At 39.4% G+C, this 21,721-nt stretch overlaps 1 protein-coding gene and 1 long non-coding RNA gene across 2 annotated transcripts; both read right to left on the bottom strand.

The window, feature by feature from the left end:
• Nucleotides 1-9,692: 9,692 nt before the first annotated feature.
• LOC131692018 (tRNA (uracil-5-)-methyltransferase homolog A) lies at nucleotides 9,693-11,910 on the bottom strand. The gene is made up of 4 exons (XM_058978843.1): nucleotides 11,615-11,910; nucleotides 10,243-11,557; nucleotides 9,874-10,178; nucleotides 9,693-9,810 (listed from the first exon to the last, which is right to left on the bottom strand). Exons 1-4 carry the CDS (start codon nucleotides 11,813-11,815, stop codon nucleotides 9,790-9,792), a joined length of 1,842 nt encoding a protein of 613 aa, XP_058834826.1. The 5' UTR covers nucleotides 11,816-11,910; the 3' UTR covers nucleotides 9,693-9,789.
• Nucleotides 11,911-16,448: 4,538 nt separating this feature from the next.
• LOC131691866 (uncharacterized) lies at nucleotides 16,449-18,062 on the bottom strand. The gene is made up of 4 exons (XR_009305870.1): nucleotides 17,786-18,062; nucleotides 17,142-17,517; nucleotides 16,858-17,014; nucleotides 16,449-16,788 (listed from the first exon to the last, which is right to left on the bottom strand). It is a non-coding gene; the product is annotated as an uncharacterized LOC131691866 (long non-coding RNA).
• Between the last annotated feature and the right edge of the window lie 3,659 nt (nucleotides 18,063-21,721).

Genomic DNA, 21,721 nt, shown 5'->3' with positions numbered 1-21,721 from the left:
CATTAGGATTCACATTTACTTTTTTTTGTTCCAGAATTTTTTTTAGTATCGAATAGTACAAGTTGTGCTGCGCTGGTAAAAAATAAATAGTTATTCATTGAAAGTTCTCTAAATTGTAGCTTCTGCACCTGAACGCAAATATTATGATATCGTCTTCGGTGAGCATAATATCTCGAATTTTAAATAAATCGTGTATTTTTTTCCTTTAAAATGATGGTTTTCGTGAACAAACAACGTGTTTTCATACAATAAAAATTATCCCATAATAAAAAAAACTCCGAGTACCAGCTATTTTAAAATGGAGAAATACTACTTGTACTTGAGAACGTAGTTGTAATACGAAGTGGAGTGAAATATTTGCCTCGTACATCGAAGATTCCGTAGTGACATGTGTTTCAAAGAGAAGCGTCAAATAAATCGATATAACTCAAGTTCTAATGATTCGATCGATAAGAAATTTTGGGAAAATAACAAAGAAGCTATATAGTCTCGAGATCAGTAGTAATTATTATCGTAATATAATTTGACAGCCTGATATAAAGTTTTTCGTCTTGCATTATCCCGTTAAACATGTACAACATCTTAGATTTTCTAGGCATTCTGGGCGCAGAGATGCGCAGCTGAAGCCTAGTTTAAGTGGAAGTCGAACGTCTGACGACCATTTTGAAAAGAAGTTCGGGAAGGATATCGAGGGACAAAGTTAGTTAAAGTCATATTGAAAATTTTTAGGTTAATTTTTTCTATTACTTATACAAATAAACCCATATTTCTGCTCTCCTTACACTCCAAAAACTGAAAATTATCATTTAATACAAAGCTAATAGTAGTGTAATCTGAAAAAAAAAATTGAATATTAAAAATTACAGATCGACAAAAACATTATTCTGGCGAGCAATCGATTATCGATATTATTTACATTATCGGTAAATAACGAGCCACCCTATGCATTCTTCTATATACTAAGAAAACCAGTTCAGTATTGACAAAATTAATTATGAAGCTATAAAATATACATACAGAACGATGTAATCGCAAGATAAAAACACGCCTTCGCCGAAATATTTTTTTTGCATTATTGGCCTATGGTGGGACCACTGTGCAGTGGTCGGAAACGCCAAAAACGTGAACTTAATTCACTAGAGGCCAAACCATCGAATATATTCACAAGGTGTCTTTGGAGGAATTGTTCGTATGAATATTCCCCACAATCTGAAAACAATTGAAATTAGGCATGGCTTACTATGATCGAACTAAAATAATAAACTTTTTATACTTACGAGATAGAAAGTTGGTGTTTTCGACAAAGTTTTAGGAATGCTTATAGTGAAGAATTTTGTTGAAGAACTTGAGCTTGTAGGAGTAAAGGTTATCGATTTATAAGACATTTTCTATGACAACCCCTTAAATTTAGTTTTTTAAATATAACTTTTTTCATTGTGACTTTTCGTGCAATATTAATAATATTGTCGAAGACTGTATGTAAAAATACTCATTTGTTTCAAAGTTATCGAAGATTTTTACATTTTTTTACACCAAATTCAACTACGTGAAAGAAAGAAAGGTGCAAACCAAAATGAACGAACAGGCACTTTTTTAACTCTCTAAACTATGCACAATAAAGCTAAGAAGGTTTGGTGCGTGGCACTCTAGAACCCTATGAATAGGGTAAGCTTACTTTATTATGACTTTTTCCATATAAAAATCAGCAAAAAAAATTTCGATTTTTTCCGTAAAATTTAATAAATAATGGTATGACATTCTTTTGTAAGCATTAAATTCATTATGACATGTCTATTTCAGTATATATTAGTTTGGAATCTCCAATGATATTAAAGTCTTTACATTTTTGCTCCCACGTTTATAAAATCTGAAATATTCAGGTATAAATGAAAATAATACTTGTAATTGAACAATGAACCAAGAATTTCAAAAATTGGGGCAAAAAACATAAAAAAATTTTTTTGCTGATTTTTGTATGGAAAAAGTCAAAAAACATGATGAAGTAAGATAACGCTATTCATAGGGTTCTAGAGTGCCACGCACCAAACCTTCTTAGCTTTATTGTGCATAGTTTAGGGAGTTAAAAAAGTGCCTGCTCGTGAATGTTGGTTTGCACCTTTCTTTCTTATACGTAATGGAAGATGGTGTAAAAAAATGTAAAAATCTTCAATAATTTTAAAACAAATGAGTATTTTTACATACAGTCTTCGACAATATTATGTAGTTTTATTTCCTACATATTTGAAAACTATGTGGGGGGGGGGGGGGGGTAGTCATAGAAAACGCCTTATAAATCGATAACCTTTACTCCTACAAGCTCAAGTTCTTCAACAAAATTCTTCACTATAAGCATTCCTAAAACTTTGTCGAAGACACTAACTTTCTATCTCGTCAGTATAAAAAGTTATTTTTTTTTTAGTTCGATCATAGTAAGCCATGCCTAATTTCAATTGTTTCAGATTGTGGGGAATATTCATACGAACAATTCCTCCAAAGACACCCTGTGAATATATTCGATGGTTTGGCCTCTAGTGAATTAAGTTCACGTTTTTGGCATTTCCGACCACTGTGCAGCGGCTGCTCGTTCAGTGGGCCTGTGTATAAGCGCGACTTCCGTAGGGTTAAATGTGCAACTCCTGGTGTGTTTGTTGGTCAATACCGGCGCCGACCAAGCCCGAACATAGATGGCTGAAGGAAAGGGAAGGAATGTTAGTCCGATACTTGCTTTTGCTAGATGCCGTATATACTACTGCGCACTCCACAAGAATCACGGGAGGAGGATATTTGGTAGTAGGGTAAGGTGGGGCAAATCCGACTTAATAAATGGTTTTGGCTGTAAAATGCTCATTTTACATGGGATCAAGTCGTTATATATACCAAATTAAGGGTTAGGCTTCTGCGCTATCGTATTTATTCTATGTATAGCATTTTATTCACACCATGAAAAAATTTGAGGAACAAACAGTTATTTTCCATCAGCCTATTTCCGCTGCGAAACTAAAGACCGACACCAACGAGGTGGCTCCACTATCGGGTGCGCGACGTTAGGCATAAGTACGTTAGGCATAATGGACGTTAGGCGTAACGGACGATTTGAATAATATACGTTAGGCATAATGTAAGTTAGGCATAATGGACAATAGGCATGATTCACAAAAATATAAAAATAATCGCAAGGCTTTCGTTATTATAGAGATTTTAAACTTACGCTTGTTTTTTCGGGTTAGAAAAAAATATGCTTTGCTATACTATACCCTCGTATAACTAAAACGAGAAACTCCAAAATGAAAAATACCATGCGAGGTATTTATCCCTTGCAAGTGTACAGTTCTTTATTTCTATTTTTTCCGTAGACGAAATGAAGAAAGTATAAGTGAACAGTTTTGATACAAGCATATTCCAAGCCTCTTAGATGTATTACCAATACAACTGTATCCCAATATTTAAAAACCTGTTTTAATCCACCTAGAGGTGTAATTGTGCCTTTCTTATTTCTCCAAACTATGATTTAATAGCTGGTTCGTACAATATAACATTATGGAAATGTCTTTCATTCTTATTACACTTGGTAAGAAGATATAAGAGCACCTTTTTGCATTCATCGCGGTATCGGTTTGAATCGGAGTTTTCTATGTGATCGCACTCCACAACCCGTAACTCCGGAGCCGGAAGTCGGATGGAGATGGAATTTAATATCAGTTTCCGGGGACGCAACACCTTTCATTTGAGACTAAGTTGATCAAATCGATCTAGACATTTTCGAGAAACCAATATAACCGTTATTCTGAATTTGGATGCTTCCGGATCCGTCGATGGTGGCCAGTGTGGCCAAAGAGACTTTGCATGACTGTTGGTGACCTAGATCTACAAATTCAACAGTTGTGTTTACATTTTGGAAAAAAGTTCACCTTTTTACATTCATCGCAGAATTCGTTAGAATCGGGATTTGCTGCGTGATCGTACGTATCACCCTGTAATTCAGGAACCAGAAAATTCCGAGAAACCGATGAGGACAAATCAACAAATTTTGTTTTGTAACCATACTCTTCAACTCGTAATCCGAAACAAGATGTCGGTTGAAAATGAAATTCAATAGCAACCTATGGGAATATTATACCTTTCATTTGAATCTTAGTTTGTAAAAATCGGTTCAACCATCTCCGAGAAACCGATGTGGACATTTTGTTAACAAATCCGCACATACACACACATACATACATACATACATACATACATACATACACACATACATACACACATATATTTTGCGATCTCGGCGAACTGAGTTGAATGTTATATGAGACTCGGCCCTCCGGGCCTCGGTTAGAAAGTAGGTTTTTGGAGCAATTGCATAACCTTTCTATATGAGAAAGGCAAAAGAATAATATTTAATTAGCTTAATCAGCATGAGTTCAATGTTATCTTGATGTGATTATGTTTTGAAATGTTGGTGGAATGGGTTTGAAAGTGGAGGGAATGGGGGGGTAAGTAGAGTGGGAGTGGAGGATGCGTCAGAAATCCTTCATCGTATTTCGGTATACGGGGTGGATGAAGGAAATGCGGGCGTGAGGGTGGTCCAAGGGGAGGGGAGTGATGAAGGAGGGAGGTGTAAGGGCAAGGCGGGGGAGGGGCGGCGACGCAATACTCAACTGCGTATTTTACCTTCCATTTGAGACTTGGTTTGAGAAAATCGGTTCAGTCATCACCGAAGAACCGATGTGACTTTAATTGTGGAATATGCCCGAAATTCCGGACTTCCGGAATCGTTGATAGTGGACAATATATTCAAAGAATGTTTGATTGGCAATCAGTGATCTAGATCTGCGATTAGAAGTAATTTGGTGACCATTTCAATAGTTTTTAGCCTCTGAGGTATTACGATTGTACCGATTTATATGGGAAATTCCAGTGTATCCTTACTAATACCCCTGTAACTCCGGAATCAAGAGTCAGAACCGAATGAAATTCAGTAGCAATCAATGGTATTACTGTATCTTTCATTTGAAATCAAGTTTGTAAAAATCAGTAGAGAATTCGTTGGGGAATGGGTGTGATATTAGCTTAGGAACTTGGCGGGTTCCCCGGGGCGTCATGAATCGTCATAGGTGGCCAATGTGGTCAAAGCTGCTTTGATTGATCATTAGTGATCCAGACCCGCAAACTAGAGTAATGTTACATCAATTTTAATATGTTTTACATCATTTGAACATCATGGTGGTACCAGTTTATATGGGAATTTGCTGTGTGACCGAAATCTTCAACCCGTAACTCCGGAACCGGAAGTCGGATCAACTAAAAATTCAATAGCAACTTATGGGAGCGTTATACCTTTCAGATGAAACTAAGTTTGCGAAAATCGGTTCAGCCATCTCTGAGAAAATTGTGTGAGTTTAAATGACACACACACACACATACACACACAGACATTTGCCGATCTCGACGAACTGAATCGAATGGTGTATGACACTCGGCCCTCCGGGCCTCGGTTAAAAAGTCGATTTTTATAGTGATTGCATAGCCTTTCTTTATATGAGAAAGGCAAAAAGCAAAATAATGAACAAACATTCAGTTTTGGTAGCAATGGAAACTTGCAGTGCAATGTACAGCATCAGCTGTAGGATTTTATGTTTGTGACGATACCTTTTTCGTTTCGGTAACTCGTCACTGTACACGAAAAATTATTCCTCATATCAGATAGTTTCCGTAGTTCTATTTTTGATGGTCTCGAGAATATAATCATTGAGCTTAATAATATGAGAGATAATCAATATAGAAGCAGCAATATTCGCATATTCGTTGAATGAATAATAAAATGCATCATTCTTTCTATCATGAGTTGTTCTTCAAGGTTATATATTTTCTTCATTGAACAATTACACCATGCATGCATGTAAAATCTAACCTATGTAAACCCTTTCATTACCAACTTGTTTCTAGCGTTTACAGGATTCGAGAAACACGAAAAACCCGTTTTGATAGAAGCTTCTTTCGCAGTTCTGGAAGCTGCTCAATATTTTCCTTCCGATGCTCAATACAATTCAAACATTTTGTTGGCAAACTGCATTATCGTGCAACATGAGGCCAATCGTTGTCGCCATTCACCTCTGATACAGAACTCCTATCCCTTACCTACCCGCGGTGCTAACCGGGGTACAGGCCACCTTTTGCCGTTTTCGCTTAGGCTCGGGACTGGGTCGGGTTCTATCCCCAACCGCTGTCAGTTCGTTCACTTCGACAGGTTGACGGATTGGAGTTTGTCTCAGTATCGTTTCGAGCGGGAGTGGCATTAGTGAAGATCGGCTAGGATCTGTGGTCGTATGCTGATAGGGAAGGGGGACAAACGACGCGCGCGTGAAGCTTCTTGCATCTTGCAGAGTGAATCTTTCGGTTCGGTTTGTATAGAAGGCTCGATTAATTTTTTTTTCTCAATAATTAGTTGTTCGGAAATTATAAGCATAAGCATAAGAGAATAAATAGTTGTTCGGAAATTATCCTCAAAAAACCTTATTCTCACTAGTATCGATGATCACGGGTCAATACGTACTGAAAATTCGCCGCGTCTAATTTCAATTTACGTTTTTGCTAACAAACCCGTGCATCAGGTTAACGATCCTTTATATTTCCCTTCAATGTTCGATATTATCGTTCGTATACGTGTATTTCGCAAGCAATCCGGTATGGAAAATAAGAAATACTCTGTCTGTACAACGTATTATCACTCGGTAGTATCACAGAGAACAGACATATAATCTGGAACAAACTTTCCCGAAAAACCTGTGTAAACATTTAAATGAAAATACGTTGAAAATCACCATCGCATACTGGTTCGCATGCATGAGCCACCATTGTATCCAAGTTTGCACACAAGTTCCGTATAGCAATTGCTGGCCGATCGAAGCGCCGCCAAGTGGCAAGTTGCTACTTGCTGTTGTCATTTCAAAGCGACAGTTTTATTTCTTACACAAGTTGAAAACTTTACTTGTATGTCAGTTCTAAGTGGTAGTATATCGTAGAAAAGAAATAGCGAAATTTGTCTAAATGCTGTCGCAATAAATAGTAATCCGGACCATTATGCAGATAGGATCAGCTTTACTAGGCAATACTCCCACAGTCGGCTGTGTGGATTTCAAATTGCTTTTATTTAGAAAAAAATAGGATACCCAGAGTTTCACAAGAACCAAAAACTAAACAATATCTTTTCTTTTTCGAGTGATCGTGTACTCGAAAACCAACTAAACTACTGAGAACTGACATACAAGTAAAGTTTTCAACTTGTGTAAGAAATAAAACTGTCGCTTTGAAATGACAACAGCAAGTAGCAACTTGCCACTTGGCAGCGCTTCGATCGGCCAGCAATTGCTATACGGGACTTGTGTGCAAACTTAGATACAATGGTGGCTCATGCATGCGAACCAGTATGCGATGTTGATTTTCAACGTATTTTCATTGAAATGTTTACACAGGTTTTTCGGGAAAGTTTGTTCCAGCTTATATGTCTGTTCTCTGTGCTACTAGCTAATAAACCATGCTTTGCAGGTCGCATCACTTGCTTGGAGCGATTCCTATACCTTATACCCTTCCAAACTACCAACTCCGTGACACCTATGGAAGAGCCTGATGAATCGTTTACCTTCCGTTAAGTAGGTAGAGCATCAACACTTCCCGTCTACCTTATCCTTTATCCTTCCCCGTGAATGATGGAGATGGGGGCGGCCAGCAATGATAGCTATCATGCTGTTGAGGTTTCAATATGGTTCGGATTGGTATGAATACTTACCACTTCCTAAGCAACTCTTATTAGATAGCAGTCAAACATGATGAAGTCAGTGTGCAATCCGCCAAAATCATCGTCCGAACGCAACGCAACGCACATTACAGCTGGTGTCGTTGGACCCTTGATCCTGGCCATCATGACACGATGCGTTGTCCCAGAGGTTAGCGTTTATTTCTCTGCACAGCACAGATCTTGGTCTCTGAACGCGTCTTCTGACATTTAGGCAGGCACCACGGAGGATGCTGAGCCTTTCGTTTTATTTACCAATATGCCGGATACCGGCAGTTTCTCGCTAATGTTTGCGACAGCTCATTTGCTTTCGAAATTGGAGCGAGGCACGAAGTAATTCCACAAAATATACATCGATGATCGATTCTCGGCCGTCTTTACGCAATGTGCTAGCAGAACCTTCGTTGCACAGCCTTACATCCAACTTCCCCAGGGCTTCCAAAATGTTACAACCTCTTTCGTTGGTCAGCCTGCTACCCCACTCCATGGTCCAAGCGTTGAAATCTCCGCCTATAACGAGTCGATTAGTGCGTCCAGCATACGATTGTACTGCTCTAGTGTCCGCAGTGGGGAACATAACAGTTACATACGACTACACAGTTGATCCTGGCGATCACGAAACCTTCTTCACCCAATTACCGTTATCGTGAGGAACACGATACGGCTGTACAATAATTGCAACGTCGTACTTCGTTTCTGTTGCTGACTGCCACAACAGTGATGGGCAATGATTGAAATTAAGCTGGGTTATCTTTATCATCATTTGCCGGCCTTTATTTTTTTGTACTTGGACATAAGAAGCCTCCGTCATGTGGTTCTTTCCACCCTCCTTTGTGTGGAGTATGCAGTTCGGTTGCTTTGACCAGTTTCTAGCAATGTGTCCTTTCTCCCCGTATTTTCTGCACATATCAGATCTGTCCGGGCCTCTACAGTTTCTTGTCTAATGGCCGAAACCCAGGCACCTGAAACACCTCTCTGTTTGTTTAGTGGCTCTAAGGATCAATCGTAACGAGCATACCGACCATCCGACTTTTATCCTACCGGTCGACATAAGCTGGTTAGCGATAAGCATATCAGCTGTCTGTGTGCCACTGTACGCCTTACTCGCCCGATTGACATTTGCTTTTTCTCCAGGCTACATTGCTTTATTAGTGCACTCATTCTTCTTCCGTTGTGATCCCATTCAGATTCCTGCACTCGACCACTGTTTCCTCAACTAAAGCTCTCACGTTCGTTTCTTCCCCCTTTGCTTCTACCATGAGACTGATAGCTCTTGATTGTATCCTTGTTCACCTTTCTGAGTGCGCCTGGTTCTTGCCTGTACACTCTTTACAACATCATTCCATCGGACAGAATATGGCCGACTTTAAAACTAACCATCATTATTATATTTATTTATTTTTCTCGTATTGTTAACCATGCAAAATTTTATTTGTAAACCTGATTAGATTTGTATGCCTTATTGAGAAGTTGAATTGGTTGATGAGTAGCTCCAGTGGCTCCCCCATCATAAAGAAATCATTAAGACTAAGAGTCGGATGTCAATATGAACAAAAATAAAACGAAATACCAATTCAAACGACCATGACAAAAGTCGAGAAATCGCACTTACATTGGCGGAAATGAATGCAATTATAACAGCCAATAGAGGCTGTCCTCAGAGCCGTGTGTTGTTACCACTACTCTGGTCGTTAATAGTGAACGATCTTCTCAATGATCTGGCCGAAAAAAATTCAAGATTTTTAAATCATTTAAATAGCCCTGAACTTCACTATGACCTGGCTTCAAGTAGGAACTCAACGTGAATTGTACAACAGGTCATTGTACCTTGTTTACAAATCATTTGCGATTGATGAAGGAAGTTCTTTCGAATTCAAGTAGTCGGTGGAGAATTTAAACTCAAAACTTACATACTTTCATTTGAAAAATATTCAATAGCATATCTTAAATTCAAGTTCCAATGCTATACCTATAAAAGACTGACTCGTTCCATCGAATTGTGCAACTTATTCCGTGCTATCTCCAATCTGTTAAAAAAATATATTGATGTTAAAAAAAGAACCCCCCCACTACCGAACGAAACCCAGTACCTGTGAATTGTCCGTCACGTCCTTCTCATCCTCTCCATCCCCAGCCTCGTTGGATTCGGTCTGCTGACACAATTCTTCCTTTTCCGGCTCACGTTCAAACAGTACCACCAATTCAACGTGCGGCGAATGTGGAAACATATCCACCGCCATGGCTTTCTTAGCCACAAACGGAACACCTCGCATTGCTTTCGAACACGGACGCATCAAATCGACCCAATTTTTTATGGCACTACGTGGCGAACAGGACACATACACCAGCCGATTCAACCCACGAGCGTTCCGCAGCTGTGTTATGGATCGAATATCTGCGAAACAGAGTTAAAACGCAAAATTAATAATACGTTATTTCAACAATGTACCATAACTCACGAAGTCCTGCTCGTGGAGGATCCACGATCGCAACCAAATTCTCTCCGGGCTGAATTTTCGCATTTTTAATCAAAGATGTAATTAAATCGTCAGCATTGCCGCAGAAAAATTTGCAATTCTCAATCCCATTCAGTTCAGCATTGTACTTGGCATCTTCGATAGCTTGTGGGATAATTTCCACACCCAAAACCTGCTTGCAATACTTTGCGAAACACAGTCCGATTGTTCCGGTTCCACAACAAATATCCAGAACGGATGTTTGTATTGTAGCCTCTGCCAACTCTATAGCACATTTGTAGAGTACCTCGGCTCCAAGTGTGTTTATCTGGAAGAAAGCTAGCGGACTAATACGAAACTTTAGTCCATGAATCGAATCCACAATGTGAGTTTCGCCGTGCAGATGGTCAATCTGATTCACATTCTGACCAGGCTTCCGTTTCTCTATACGTTCAAAATAAACTGAACTGATACCGACCTCTTTGGCCTTTTCTGATGTGAAACAAGCGACAATAGACTGCTTGAGTTCTTTCAACTCCTCCTTATCAAGCGATTGTTGGTGAATTCCAACAACAACCATTACTTCCCCAGTCGAACTAGATGTGCGAATCGTTAACTGTCTGAAGTACCCAAGATACGTTTCCGGACTGTACACTTCGTACTTTGACTGGTGAACATACTCCTCGAAAATTTTTACAGTAGCTTTCATTTTATCCGAAATGTTTTTCAAATTCTCAGGCGACTCTACTTCAATGAACCCATTGGAATAACTCCCAACTCGAAAGCCGACCCGCGTTTCGCCCTGTGCATTTTTTCCAACAGAAAACTCACACTTGTTTCGATATCCATCAGTTTGGGGAGATTCGCGAATGGTCTCCAGCTGACAGGGCATTCCATCGTACTTCTTGCGTTGTGCCTCCACGTGTCCTCTCAGCGAAGGACAAGTCTTCCAAATTTCACCACCAAATGTGGTTAGTATATTTCTCACTTCGGATTGTTTCTGAACCAGTTGATCCTCGTAATTGAGATGCGCTAAGGCAGTGACGGTCTCCTCCAGTGTCTTACGCTTCTTCACGCTAATAGTTCCATCCACTCCGGATGCTTCATTCCGTCGCTTTACCAATGGGTCCGGTGCTGGTTTCGCTTCAAATGCTTGTAGTGTTTTACCTTTCCAAGCGAAGCCGTCGAGTGTTTTAATGGCCGTTTGCCGTTCGGTATCATCACGGAAGCAAACGAACAGAAACGGACATCCCGGTCGCAGGACTTTGATTTTGTTCGTTGAAAGTCCAAGCTTTACGTTGAGCAGTTTTTTCAATTCCTAAGTATGTGAGTGAGAGTAATGCATAACTGGATATATAAATATGTTTTGTCTTACATTTATGCCATAGTGCTTCGGTAGATTTCTGACTTCAATTTTAAACCGCTCGGACGTAAAGCCGGTTGCATCGAGGTAGGCATACTCGTTTTCCTTAGCGGCTACAGGTTTTTCCGAGACCTCCACTGCTTCTTGGATCTCTTCCACGGTGTCTAGCTTCGAATCGACTGCTACATCTTGCACAATTGGTTCAACTTCCATTGTTTTTTTACAAGAATAGCACGCACATAAATGAAACGACTGCTTTGAACAAGATTGTTTTGATTGCTGGTACCGCGTGAGTTTTGTAAATAAAAAGTTTCCTTCAGTGGAGAAGAGAGCTTTCAGTATGACAGATTGCTTGATGCACCCCGGTACTGAAAACGCACGGAGCTTTCGAAAAGTTCTCGCCACACCAAATCTCGACAAACATATGATTACGGCCTAAAAGCCAACTGTCAAAATCCACTTTGAATGGAAATTCCAGACAAACCGTTACTAGTCGAACACAGTTCACAACAGTTTATGAAAGAGAAAACTTTTCTCTTTAGTTTACTACCAATATCTGTGATTGGCGTGTAACGGTTTGTCCGGAATTTCCATTCAAAGTGGATTTTGACAGTTGGCTTTTAGGCCGTAATCATATGTTTGTCGAGAAATGTTCAGTGATTAAAGATAGGTGTTTGTGGTGTAACATGAATTGGGTAATTATTCGATGTGCAGTTTTGGTAAAATAAATAAAAATCATTTTATCAAATCCAACTAACCATTCATTCAAGAAAAGTTAGATTTCAGCTTTTCGAACTAATGTCATCAGTAGCTGACACCAACTTGGAGCCAGTTAGAAGTACAAACTAGCAGCAAATTGGCACTCGTTAGACATTAAATCCAAACAGTTTACACAACATTTATAAACGCCTGAAACAACAGGCTACCCCAGCCATTGCACAATGTTGGCTATAGATTTGCACTAATATTGCATTGAAACCTAGGGGAAGATCGCTCCAAGAATGTATAACAAATGTGCATCAAGTTAGAAAAAATGCATTTAATTTCAATTTTTGCATCAACTTTGCACTCCCTCGCAGAAAATCTTGTTTGCGTTTTGTTGAATGTAAGGCTAGTTTTTTGTAGGGTTTTGACGTCTTAAACGCAACACAAAATGCATTAAGAATTTCTATTTTTATGGAAAAAATGCATTCAATTTCGCTGATATTTTAAAATGCATCACAAGTGATCTTCCACAAGATTGAAATTCAATTACAGCACAGAGAACAGACATCCATGATCGAACAAAAATATTTAAAAAAAAACTACAAGGGGCAGCCCTATGGGGTTGCACGATCTGTAGACGTAGAACTATACTACTTAATGAAAAATATTTATTTTCTTAGTACTTAGTGTGTGGGAAAAACACCCGGACCGATAAAGAAAAATCAAATTTTAGGCAATATAATCACATCTCATGTATAGACCAAGCTTTCTAGTTGCTCTCAAACAGATCTTAAGAGTTCAAACACCCATGGATAACCCCAAGTTTGTAGATGTGTTTCGATGCCACAGGATTGTAAAATGGTTAATATTACGTCATGAAAATTTAATTCTTCCGCGACAATTTTTTTTGCCTGCAAAATGCCCTGTGTGTATGCAAAGCTCATGATTTGCTGGGATATCAGCATTGATCGGAAAATGCTTTCCAACGCTGCGCATTGCATACATACAGGAAATTTTGCAGGTCACCAGAAGCAGTTCATTTTACCACCGCCACATGTTCATTTTACTCACTCGCTATAAACATGTCTCATTTTTGGACATGTTTTGAAATCAAGAATCATGTTTGAAAAAATGTGTTTATGACGAAGTATTTTTACCAGATATGTACAAAACATGTCTAACAAGAAACATATAAGGTGATTGTAATATCTCATTCACTTATTAGTTAGAAAATAATGACTTTGCTTAACGTGTTCATTTTACCGCCAGTTCCCCTACCTACCAACACATTCGCCCCAAACATTGAACCCAAGCGCACAATGCAAAATGAGTCAACTCTGATGATGATGGCTAGAGCGAAAGAGACAACTAGTACCACCACGACACTTTTAGCGCATTTCACCAAAATTCCACTCGGCTTTTCCCGATTGAAAGGAACGGCAGTGCTCCATGAAACGCCGTGCTTAGCCCATCTGTCATAATATCGTGATTTTGCATAGCGAAGGGCTGAATTATCACATTTTGTTCCAAAAAACAGCCCTGCGTTATGCAACACTTTGTGCAGGTTGATTAAACCAGTTGCAAGTGGTGCCAAATTCACCAAGTTCCGTAAAATTCCTTTTAAATTACAGAATTGATAAAATTGCTTAAATGAGCTAAACTAATTAATCAAAACCTGTTTTAAAAGCTGTCCTTGCGTTTAAACCAAAATGAGAAGCTTATTACTACCACTACCAAGGGCGTGACACTTCCAATAAATTATAAAATATTATACAATTATAATGTTTTTGTAGAATTATAGGGCAGATTATAATTTTATAAACTTTATAAGCAAATATACATTGCAGAATTTTCGAACTTGCTTTCGAACTTATTCTCAGTGTGCGGTGAATTTATGAGTTGTCATTTTTTATTATTTACGTTGGCAAACCTCGCTATGTGATAACAGGCTGGTTTTGGATCTGCAAAGGAATGGAAAAGTTAACGCGCGTCGGGTAAGATTCTAAATTCCCGTGATGACGGTTCATGCGTTCGGTGGTGGTGATTTGCGGGGACCCATTGCACATACCATGCAAAATGTAGAACTGGTCGAGAATATATTGCCAAATTTACTTAAGCGAACGTATTGAAGTACGAAGTTCCGGTTGTTGTGGCCAACGCTCATTCTACTGACGGTTTAGCGGAGCTCGATCCAATCAAGAAATTTGTAAACAAGCTGAAACTTTCGCGGCCGTTGTTTCTGATCACAGCCATGGGAAGAACGGAAAGTTCCGAATTGGCGCAGGCAATGATAGAGCAGGATCTGACATATTGAGAAAAGATTCTCAATATTGCTTAAAAATGGTCCGTTGATAGAATGATCGAGCTTTTCCCCAGGGTTACGGAAGCCATCAGGTTGTATTGATTGACATTAGCGGATTTCATGGAATTTCTTCCCGTTTAATTAATTTTCTGCTCTAGGGCTTCGAAAACTTACCGATTTATATCACCAAAACTGCAATGTCATTGATCGGGGATGCTAGCGCTAAGAATGCGACAAAGGACTTCGAGTTAGTCATCAACGATATCTACCTATCGGCCGGAGCTGAATTTATTGCACCGTTGTGCGGAGAGATCACCACGATATCGGGACTGCCTACCAGACCTCCGTCCGAGAATCCGAAAAATAGGGGCATCATCTGAAAACATCCGCATACAACGTGGCACTGGATACGAGCAGTTTCAAGTACACCCGAAATCACGATATCCCAAGCCCAAAGAGAATTTCGTCGATTATCATAACACTATACGTCCCTAGATCTGATTCAGACAAAAATTATATGTGCAATGTACCATCCGTCATATATTTAATAACAATCTTTCAGAAGTACAATCCTTGAAACGAATACTGTATCTAACCTTATTTCCCAGATTTCATTAAGCCACGCACGCTGCCACCGACATTGCCGCCACACGCCAAGGCTGTGTACACCCAATATTTTTTCCGTCAATGAAGCCCGCTTCGTAACGATATTTTGGGATTTGAGTAGTCTTTCCAGAACCGGTTCCGCCTTCAATGATCAAAAATAGTTTTTTCGAGTACTTAAAACCATTGCAAGTCCATCAGATGGGGCCGATGTGAGTGCCACCCTAAGAACTGCCATCCGAAGCAATAAAATATAGAAACTAATGAAAACGATTCACGGTTTCTCCCACTGTGAACTAAAAAGATCTGTAAATAATATGTTGTATTCCGTGTTTTCAGCCTAAAATTAGTCGAAGACGAAAAAGCAGCTTGTCCTCGGAAGAGGATAGTAGCATCGATTGCGAGGAAAAGGTCCGCCGACGTGATATCAAGAAACGTGATTAGTTTTCACAACGGTTACAGAAAAGTATGAAGGTCGCGCTAGGAAAGTTGTGGCACCAACTAGCAGAAATGCTTATCAAGAGGCAGCCAAAAGATTGAAGCTGGAAGTAGATGATGAAGACAAGTTACTACCCAAGTTGAGAATTCAATAACGTCAACGATATGTGGAAAAACGTAAAGATGATAAGGTTGCGCTGGAAGCGGACATTCTGGATAAGTATCTATTTGAGGCATCGGAGATCGCGGAGCGGGAACTGGGAGGTCCGGGAGTATAAAAGAAACTTGCTTCAGATGGTTCAGGATCATGGGAGGCAAAGTAGTTGGAGCGAGTTTCACGATATCATATACCGGAAGATATCAAAAAGGCGAAAAAGAGGAATATGTTGTAGATGAACGGGCGAAGATACCCAACTCGGAACAAAAAAATGGGAAGCGGAGCGGAACACTTGGCCTCGGCTTTGTATAAGTTCGGTTCAAAAGATGCGAAACAACAGGAAGGGTACGAATGACTATTGGATGATCAGATTGATTTTGTACAAGCCTTACGTCTTGAATGCACCAAGCCCAACGAGGAAAAAGCATACGTTTCTGAAGCTAGACGGAAGAAAATTGATGTCGAAGAAACGAAAAAATCTTCCAGTTTCTCCGTTCAAGGAGGGTCTAATCGCCGCAGATATAGACAACTCAAATAGCGAAATAACTTTATCGCTGATCTTTGATAATGTCCTTAATACCGAAACGGGTAAGATTGGGGGACTTTTCTAAGCAAAACAATGCAGAACACTACTTTGTTGGTTACGTGATGCTGCAAATTTTTATCTCATTTTCTTGATGTTTTTTTTACTTAATGTGATGCACATCGAGAATCCCATAGCATAGGGAAAATCTAGCGTATAGCGACAGTACAAACCATGGGACTGACTTGCTATTATGGGCCATCTACCTTCTACTACGCTTTTTACGCTATGCTAAATATTAACAACCACTGTCGTTGGTTTACAGGGGTTTTGCGCCCCATCTGTCGTGTCAGGGTTTACTGCGTGCTGCTGAGAGGGATCTAGCTTGCGATATTTTCAGAGCGTGATCTGCGATTCCAACATCAACCCTTGCGTGTCGTCTCCCTGAAGGACTCATCCTGTACGAAAGAAGCAAATGTCAAATCAGTACCCAATTCAATTGATATTAAACTTGTTGGCAACATTACCTGGTTCTTGTTCATCTTAATGGTGACGGATTTCTCCGGTAGCATGTAAGAGAACTGTTCCGAGGGTAAGCACTTTTTCCAAACGAGTCATACGCACAGAAATTCCTTCCAAGCACCTTGCTGTTGTGTTTACGGTTGGATTTATGGTCAATTCAATCTGAAAGTGATATAATTTTTTTGAGCACGAGGTTTTTTCTTTCAAATAAGAGGATTACTACATTACAATGTATTGAATGCGGTACTGATCTTTTCGAAATTAAAAATAATAGTAAAAAATGACTTACCTTGCTGTACCAACTGAATAGTGGATCCTCCTGCTCGCGGTGCTTGGAACTGTATTGTATATTGCTACTATTGTACCTGAAGGTGCCTTTGCTGTGTCCTAATGCGGTAATGAGTGATGATAATTCTAGTTTGTGGTTATTGCTGCAGCTGCTGTTGTTAGCCAATTAACCGTTTGACCCTGATTGGCTTGCATCGTTTGCACCTTGAGGTTTGTACTAGTTGCAATTGTTTAATTAGCGTCAAATCCTGTTTATTTGTCGGATGACGGAAAATCATAATTTGCTGCTTCTGTTGTGAAATGTTGGTGAAAAACTCTGAAATCGTGGCTGTTGTTGCGAATGGGATGGCTGAATAACTATCGATGTTAAGATGGAGCTGTTTTAAGGTTAAGAACTTGTAGAAACCGAGACTAGGATTGGATAAAGCTGCGTTTTTGTGCCTAACTCTGATTTTACTAAACCAGGAAAACCACCGCAGATGAGTCCCAGGAAGTCCAACCAGAAAATGTGCCCGTAATTCTTGCTGGTTTTATTTAGTACCCAGCTCCAGTGACATAACCTTTTCTAATTAGGATCGGTTGTGTCACTGGACCCGGATACTAACCAGAATCAGCCAGAATTATGCAAACTATTTGGGTACTTACCATTTCTTGTTGATACAACCGTTTTTGCCTTTCTCATATAAAGAAAGGCTATGCAATCACTGTAAAAATCGACTTTTTAATCGAGGCCCGGAGGGCCGAGTATCATACACCATTCGATTCAGTTCGTCGAGATCGGCAAATGTCTGTGTGTGTGTATGTATGTGTGTGTGTGTGTGTATGTGTGTGTGTATGTGTGTGTGTCATTTAAACTCACACAATTTTCTCAGAGATGGCTGAACCGATTTTCACAAACTTAGTTTCATCTGAAAGGTATAACGCTCCCATAAGCTGCTAAACTAAAAATTTAGTTGATCCGACTTCCGGTTCCGGAGTTACGGGTTGAAAAGTGCGGTCACACAGCAAATTCCCATATAAACTGGTACCACCATAATGTTCAAATGATGTAAAACATATTAAAATTGATGTAACATTACTCTAGTTTGCGGGTCTGGATCACTAATGATCAATCAAAGCAGCTTTGACCACATTGGCCACCTATGACGGTTCATGACGCCCTCGGGGAACCCGCCAAGTTCCTAAGCTAATATCACACCCATTCCACAACGAATTCTCTACCGATTTTTACGAACTTAATTTCAAATGAAAGACACAGTAATGCCATTGACTGCTGCTGAATTTCATTCGGTTCTGACTCTTGCTTCCGGAGTTACAGGGGTGTTAGTAAGGATACACTGGAATTTACCATATAAATCGGTACAATCGTAATACCTCAGAGGCTAAAAACTATTGAAATGGTCACCAAATTACTTCTAATCGTAGATCTAGATCACTGATTGCCATTCAAACATTCTTTGAATATATTGTCCACTATCGACGATTCCGGAAGTCCAGAATTCCGGGCATATTCCACAATTAAAGTCACATCGGTGATGACTGAACCGATTTTCTCAAACCAAGTCTCAAATGGAAGGCAAAATATGCAGTTGAGTATTGCGTAGCCGCCCCTTCCCCCCCCTCCCCACCTTGCCCTTACACCTCCCTCCTTCATCACTCCCCTCTTCTTGGATCACCCTCACTCCCAGATTTCCTTCATCCACCCCGTATACCGAAATAAGATGAAGGATTTCTGACGCATCCTCCACACCCACTCTACTAAACCCCCATTCCCTACACGTTCAAACGCATTCCACCAACCTTTGCAAATTATAATCACATGAAGATAACATTGAACTCATGCTTATTAAGCTAATTAAATATTATTCTTTTGCCTTTCTTATATAGAAAGGTTATGCAATTGCTCCAAAAACCGACTTTCTAACCGAGGCCCGGAGGGCCGAGTCTAATATAACATTCGACTCAGTTCGCCGAGATCGCAAAATATCTGTGTGTATGTATGTGTGTATGTATGTATGTGTGTATGTGTATGTGTGTATGTATGTGTGTATGTGCGGATTTGTTAACAAAATGTCCACATCGGTTACTCGGAGATGGCTGAACCGATTTTTACAAACTAAGATTCAAATGAAAGGTATAATATTCCCATAGGTTGCTATTGAATTTCATTTTCAACCGACATCTTGTTCCGAATTACGAGTTGAAGAGTATGGTTACAAAACAAAATTTGTTGATTTTTCCAAATCGGTTTCTCGGAATTTTCTGAACCGATTTTGACAAACTTAATTTTAAATGAAAGGTCCATCAGCTGCTGTTGAATTTTGTGTGGATCCGAGTTCTGGTTCCTGAATTACAGGGTGATACGTACGATCACGCAGCAAATCCCGATTCTAACGAATTCTGCGATGAATGTAAAAAGGTGATTTTTTTTCCAAAATGTAAACACAACTGTTGAATTTGTAGATCTAGGTCCCCAACAGTCATTCAAAGTCTCTTTGGCCACACTGGCCACCATCGACGGATCCGGAAGCATCCAAAGTCAGAATAACGGTTATATTGGTTTCTCGAAAATGGCTAGATTTGCTCAACTTAGTCTCAAATGAAAGGTGTTGCGTCCCCAGAAACTGATATTAAATTCCATCTCCATCCGACTTCCAGCACCGGAGTTACGGGTTGTGGAGGTCGATCACATAGAAAACTCCGATTCAAACCGATACCGCGATGAATGCAAAAAGGTGCTCTTATATATACTTACCAAGTGTAATAAGAATGAAAGACATTTCCATAATGTTATATTGTACGAATCAGCTATTAAATCATAGTTTGGAGAAATGAGAAAGGCACAATTGCACCTCTAGGTGGATTAAAACAGGTTTTTTTTATTCAAATCGTTTATTTGATAAGGCACGTTGCGTTAGCTTAAAGGTGCCAATTTTGTTTTTCATTGTTTATAATCACTCGCGGTAACTAAGGCTACTATGGTAACGGGTGTTCGAATTTTTTTCGATTCGAATACAGTTATAACTTTTATAGACAATTATAAATAAATATAAGGAGATATAAAAAATATAAAACCAGGTGAAATATTTTTATAAAAGAGTGTCACGCCCTAGACCACTACATTACTTAATTTCAAGCGCAAATAGCAAATACATGTGCTAGGTAAACCAAAAATTTACTGGCAACATTACAGCGGCATTTAGGAAGCAATTGGAACGGTCGCCTGTTGGACGGCACAGGGTAGAGTACCTCCACAGCCAGTGTAACGGACTTCTAACTCAGCTACATTGGCTGTAAAAAATACAGCAGCTGCACAGCTGATCTGCTCCGCCAGTCGTTCAACCGGCAACTGAGCGTGTCTGGCCAAGTCCGTCCGTTTAAATAGTCGATGATGACGTCATTCATAGAAGCGTAGCGCGCTAGGCACACAAATCTGTCGTGCTGAACTAGGGAAGCGCTATCTTCTGTGTGTAAATGCGCGATATTTTGACTAGGTTGTTCATTATTTAAATGTTTAATGCCATGATATCAAAAATCTTTAGATTTATCTGTTGGAATCTATTCTTAGAAGTATTTCGGGGCGATATGCGCAAAAAAATTGAAAATTTATCGTGTGGTGGCTGAATTATGTGCGTTTAAAATTGCACCACTTTTCGTTACATACCATTTTTGTAGAATTTGCAACGTGCACCCCTATATCGAAAACAAAGACGTAGTCCTACGTCAAAACGTGTGTAAACATTTGAATTAATATACGATAAACACTAAAACACTAGCGCCGCCACACCAACCTATCCCAATTATCCGTCAAATCCATACCGGAACCGGTTCGAAATCCTGAATGGATTCTGTATGGAATCTTGCTCAAAGAAAACAACCGATTCCGACTCTATCGGTTGATGCATTTGAACTGAAATTCATGCTGGAGGTCCGAACCGGTTCCGGTCTAGTTTGACTGGGTAGAGGAATAACCGCTGTCAATTCTGTCGAACTCAGCCACAAAAAAAAACATGACGACAGTAGCGCACCTGGTTTGGATATCCCAACTACCTTCGAAACCGTTAGAGATTTTACATAAGTTGAATGCTGAAGATGGACGTCTGTTCTCAGTGATTATAGCATTAACAATGCCGTCGTTGTTGTGCTATCTTATGACAAACGCCATTTTGGGGTAAACTGAGTTAGATATGCCACATTACTTGTCTAAAAAATCTCTACAAAGTGGCGTTTACAGAATTTTGACATTCTGCTTGGTTACTGAGATATAGCGAGAAACATGCTGAGAAATTTTTAATTTTTTGCTTCAAATGACTGTGTCTGGGGATTGGCTCTAATTATCTTTATGTATGAAATGTTTTTATATGTAAAACTATCTGATAAACACAATGGAATAATCATTTTCGAAACAAAAATGCGCGAACTGTGAGAAAAATTCAATTTAAGTTTTAAACTGGAAATATAGCATATTTGGCAACACTGTTACCAAAAATAGTTATTTTTTCTAGATTGCCTGACTCATTTCCTTCAAAATGCATCTCACCGATTGTTTATAGACCAAATGAAGCCAAAGATATGAATAAA

The sequence above is a fragment of the Topomyia yanbarensis genome, chromosome 3 (genome assembly GCF_030247195.1).
Source record: "Topomyia yanbarensis strain Yona2022 chromosome 3, ASM3024719v1, whole genome shotgun sequence".
Lineage (NCBI taxonomy): Eukaryota > Metazoa > Arthropoda > Insecta > Diptera > Culicidae > Topomyia > Topomyia yanbarensis.
Note: the sequence above shows the minus strand (reverse complement) of the source record. Positions and strands in the feature narration are given on the sequence as shown.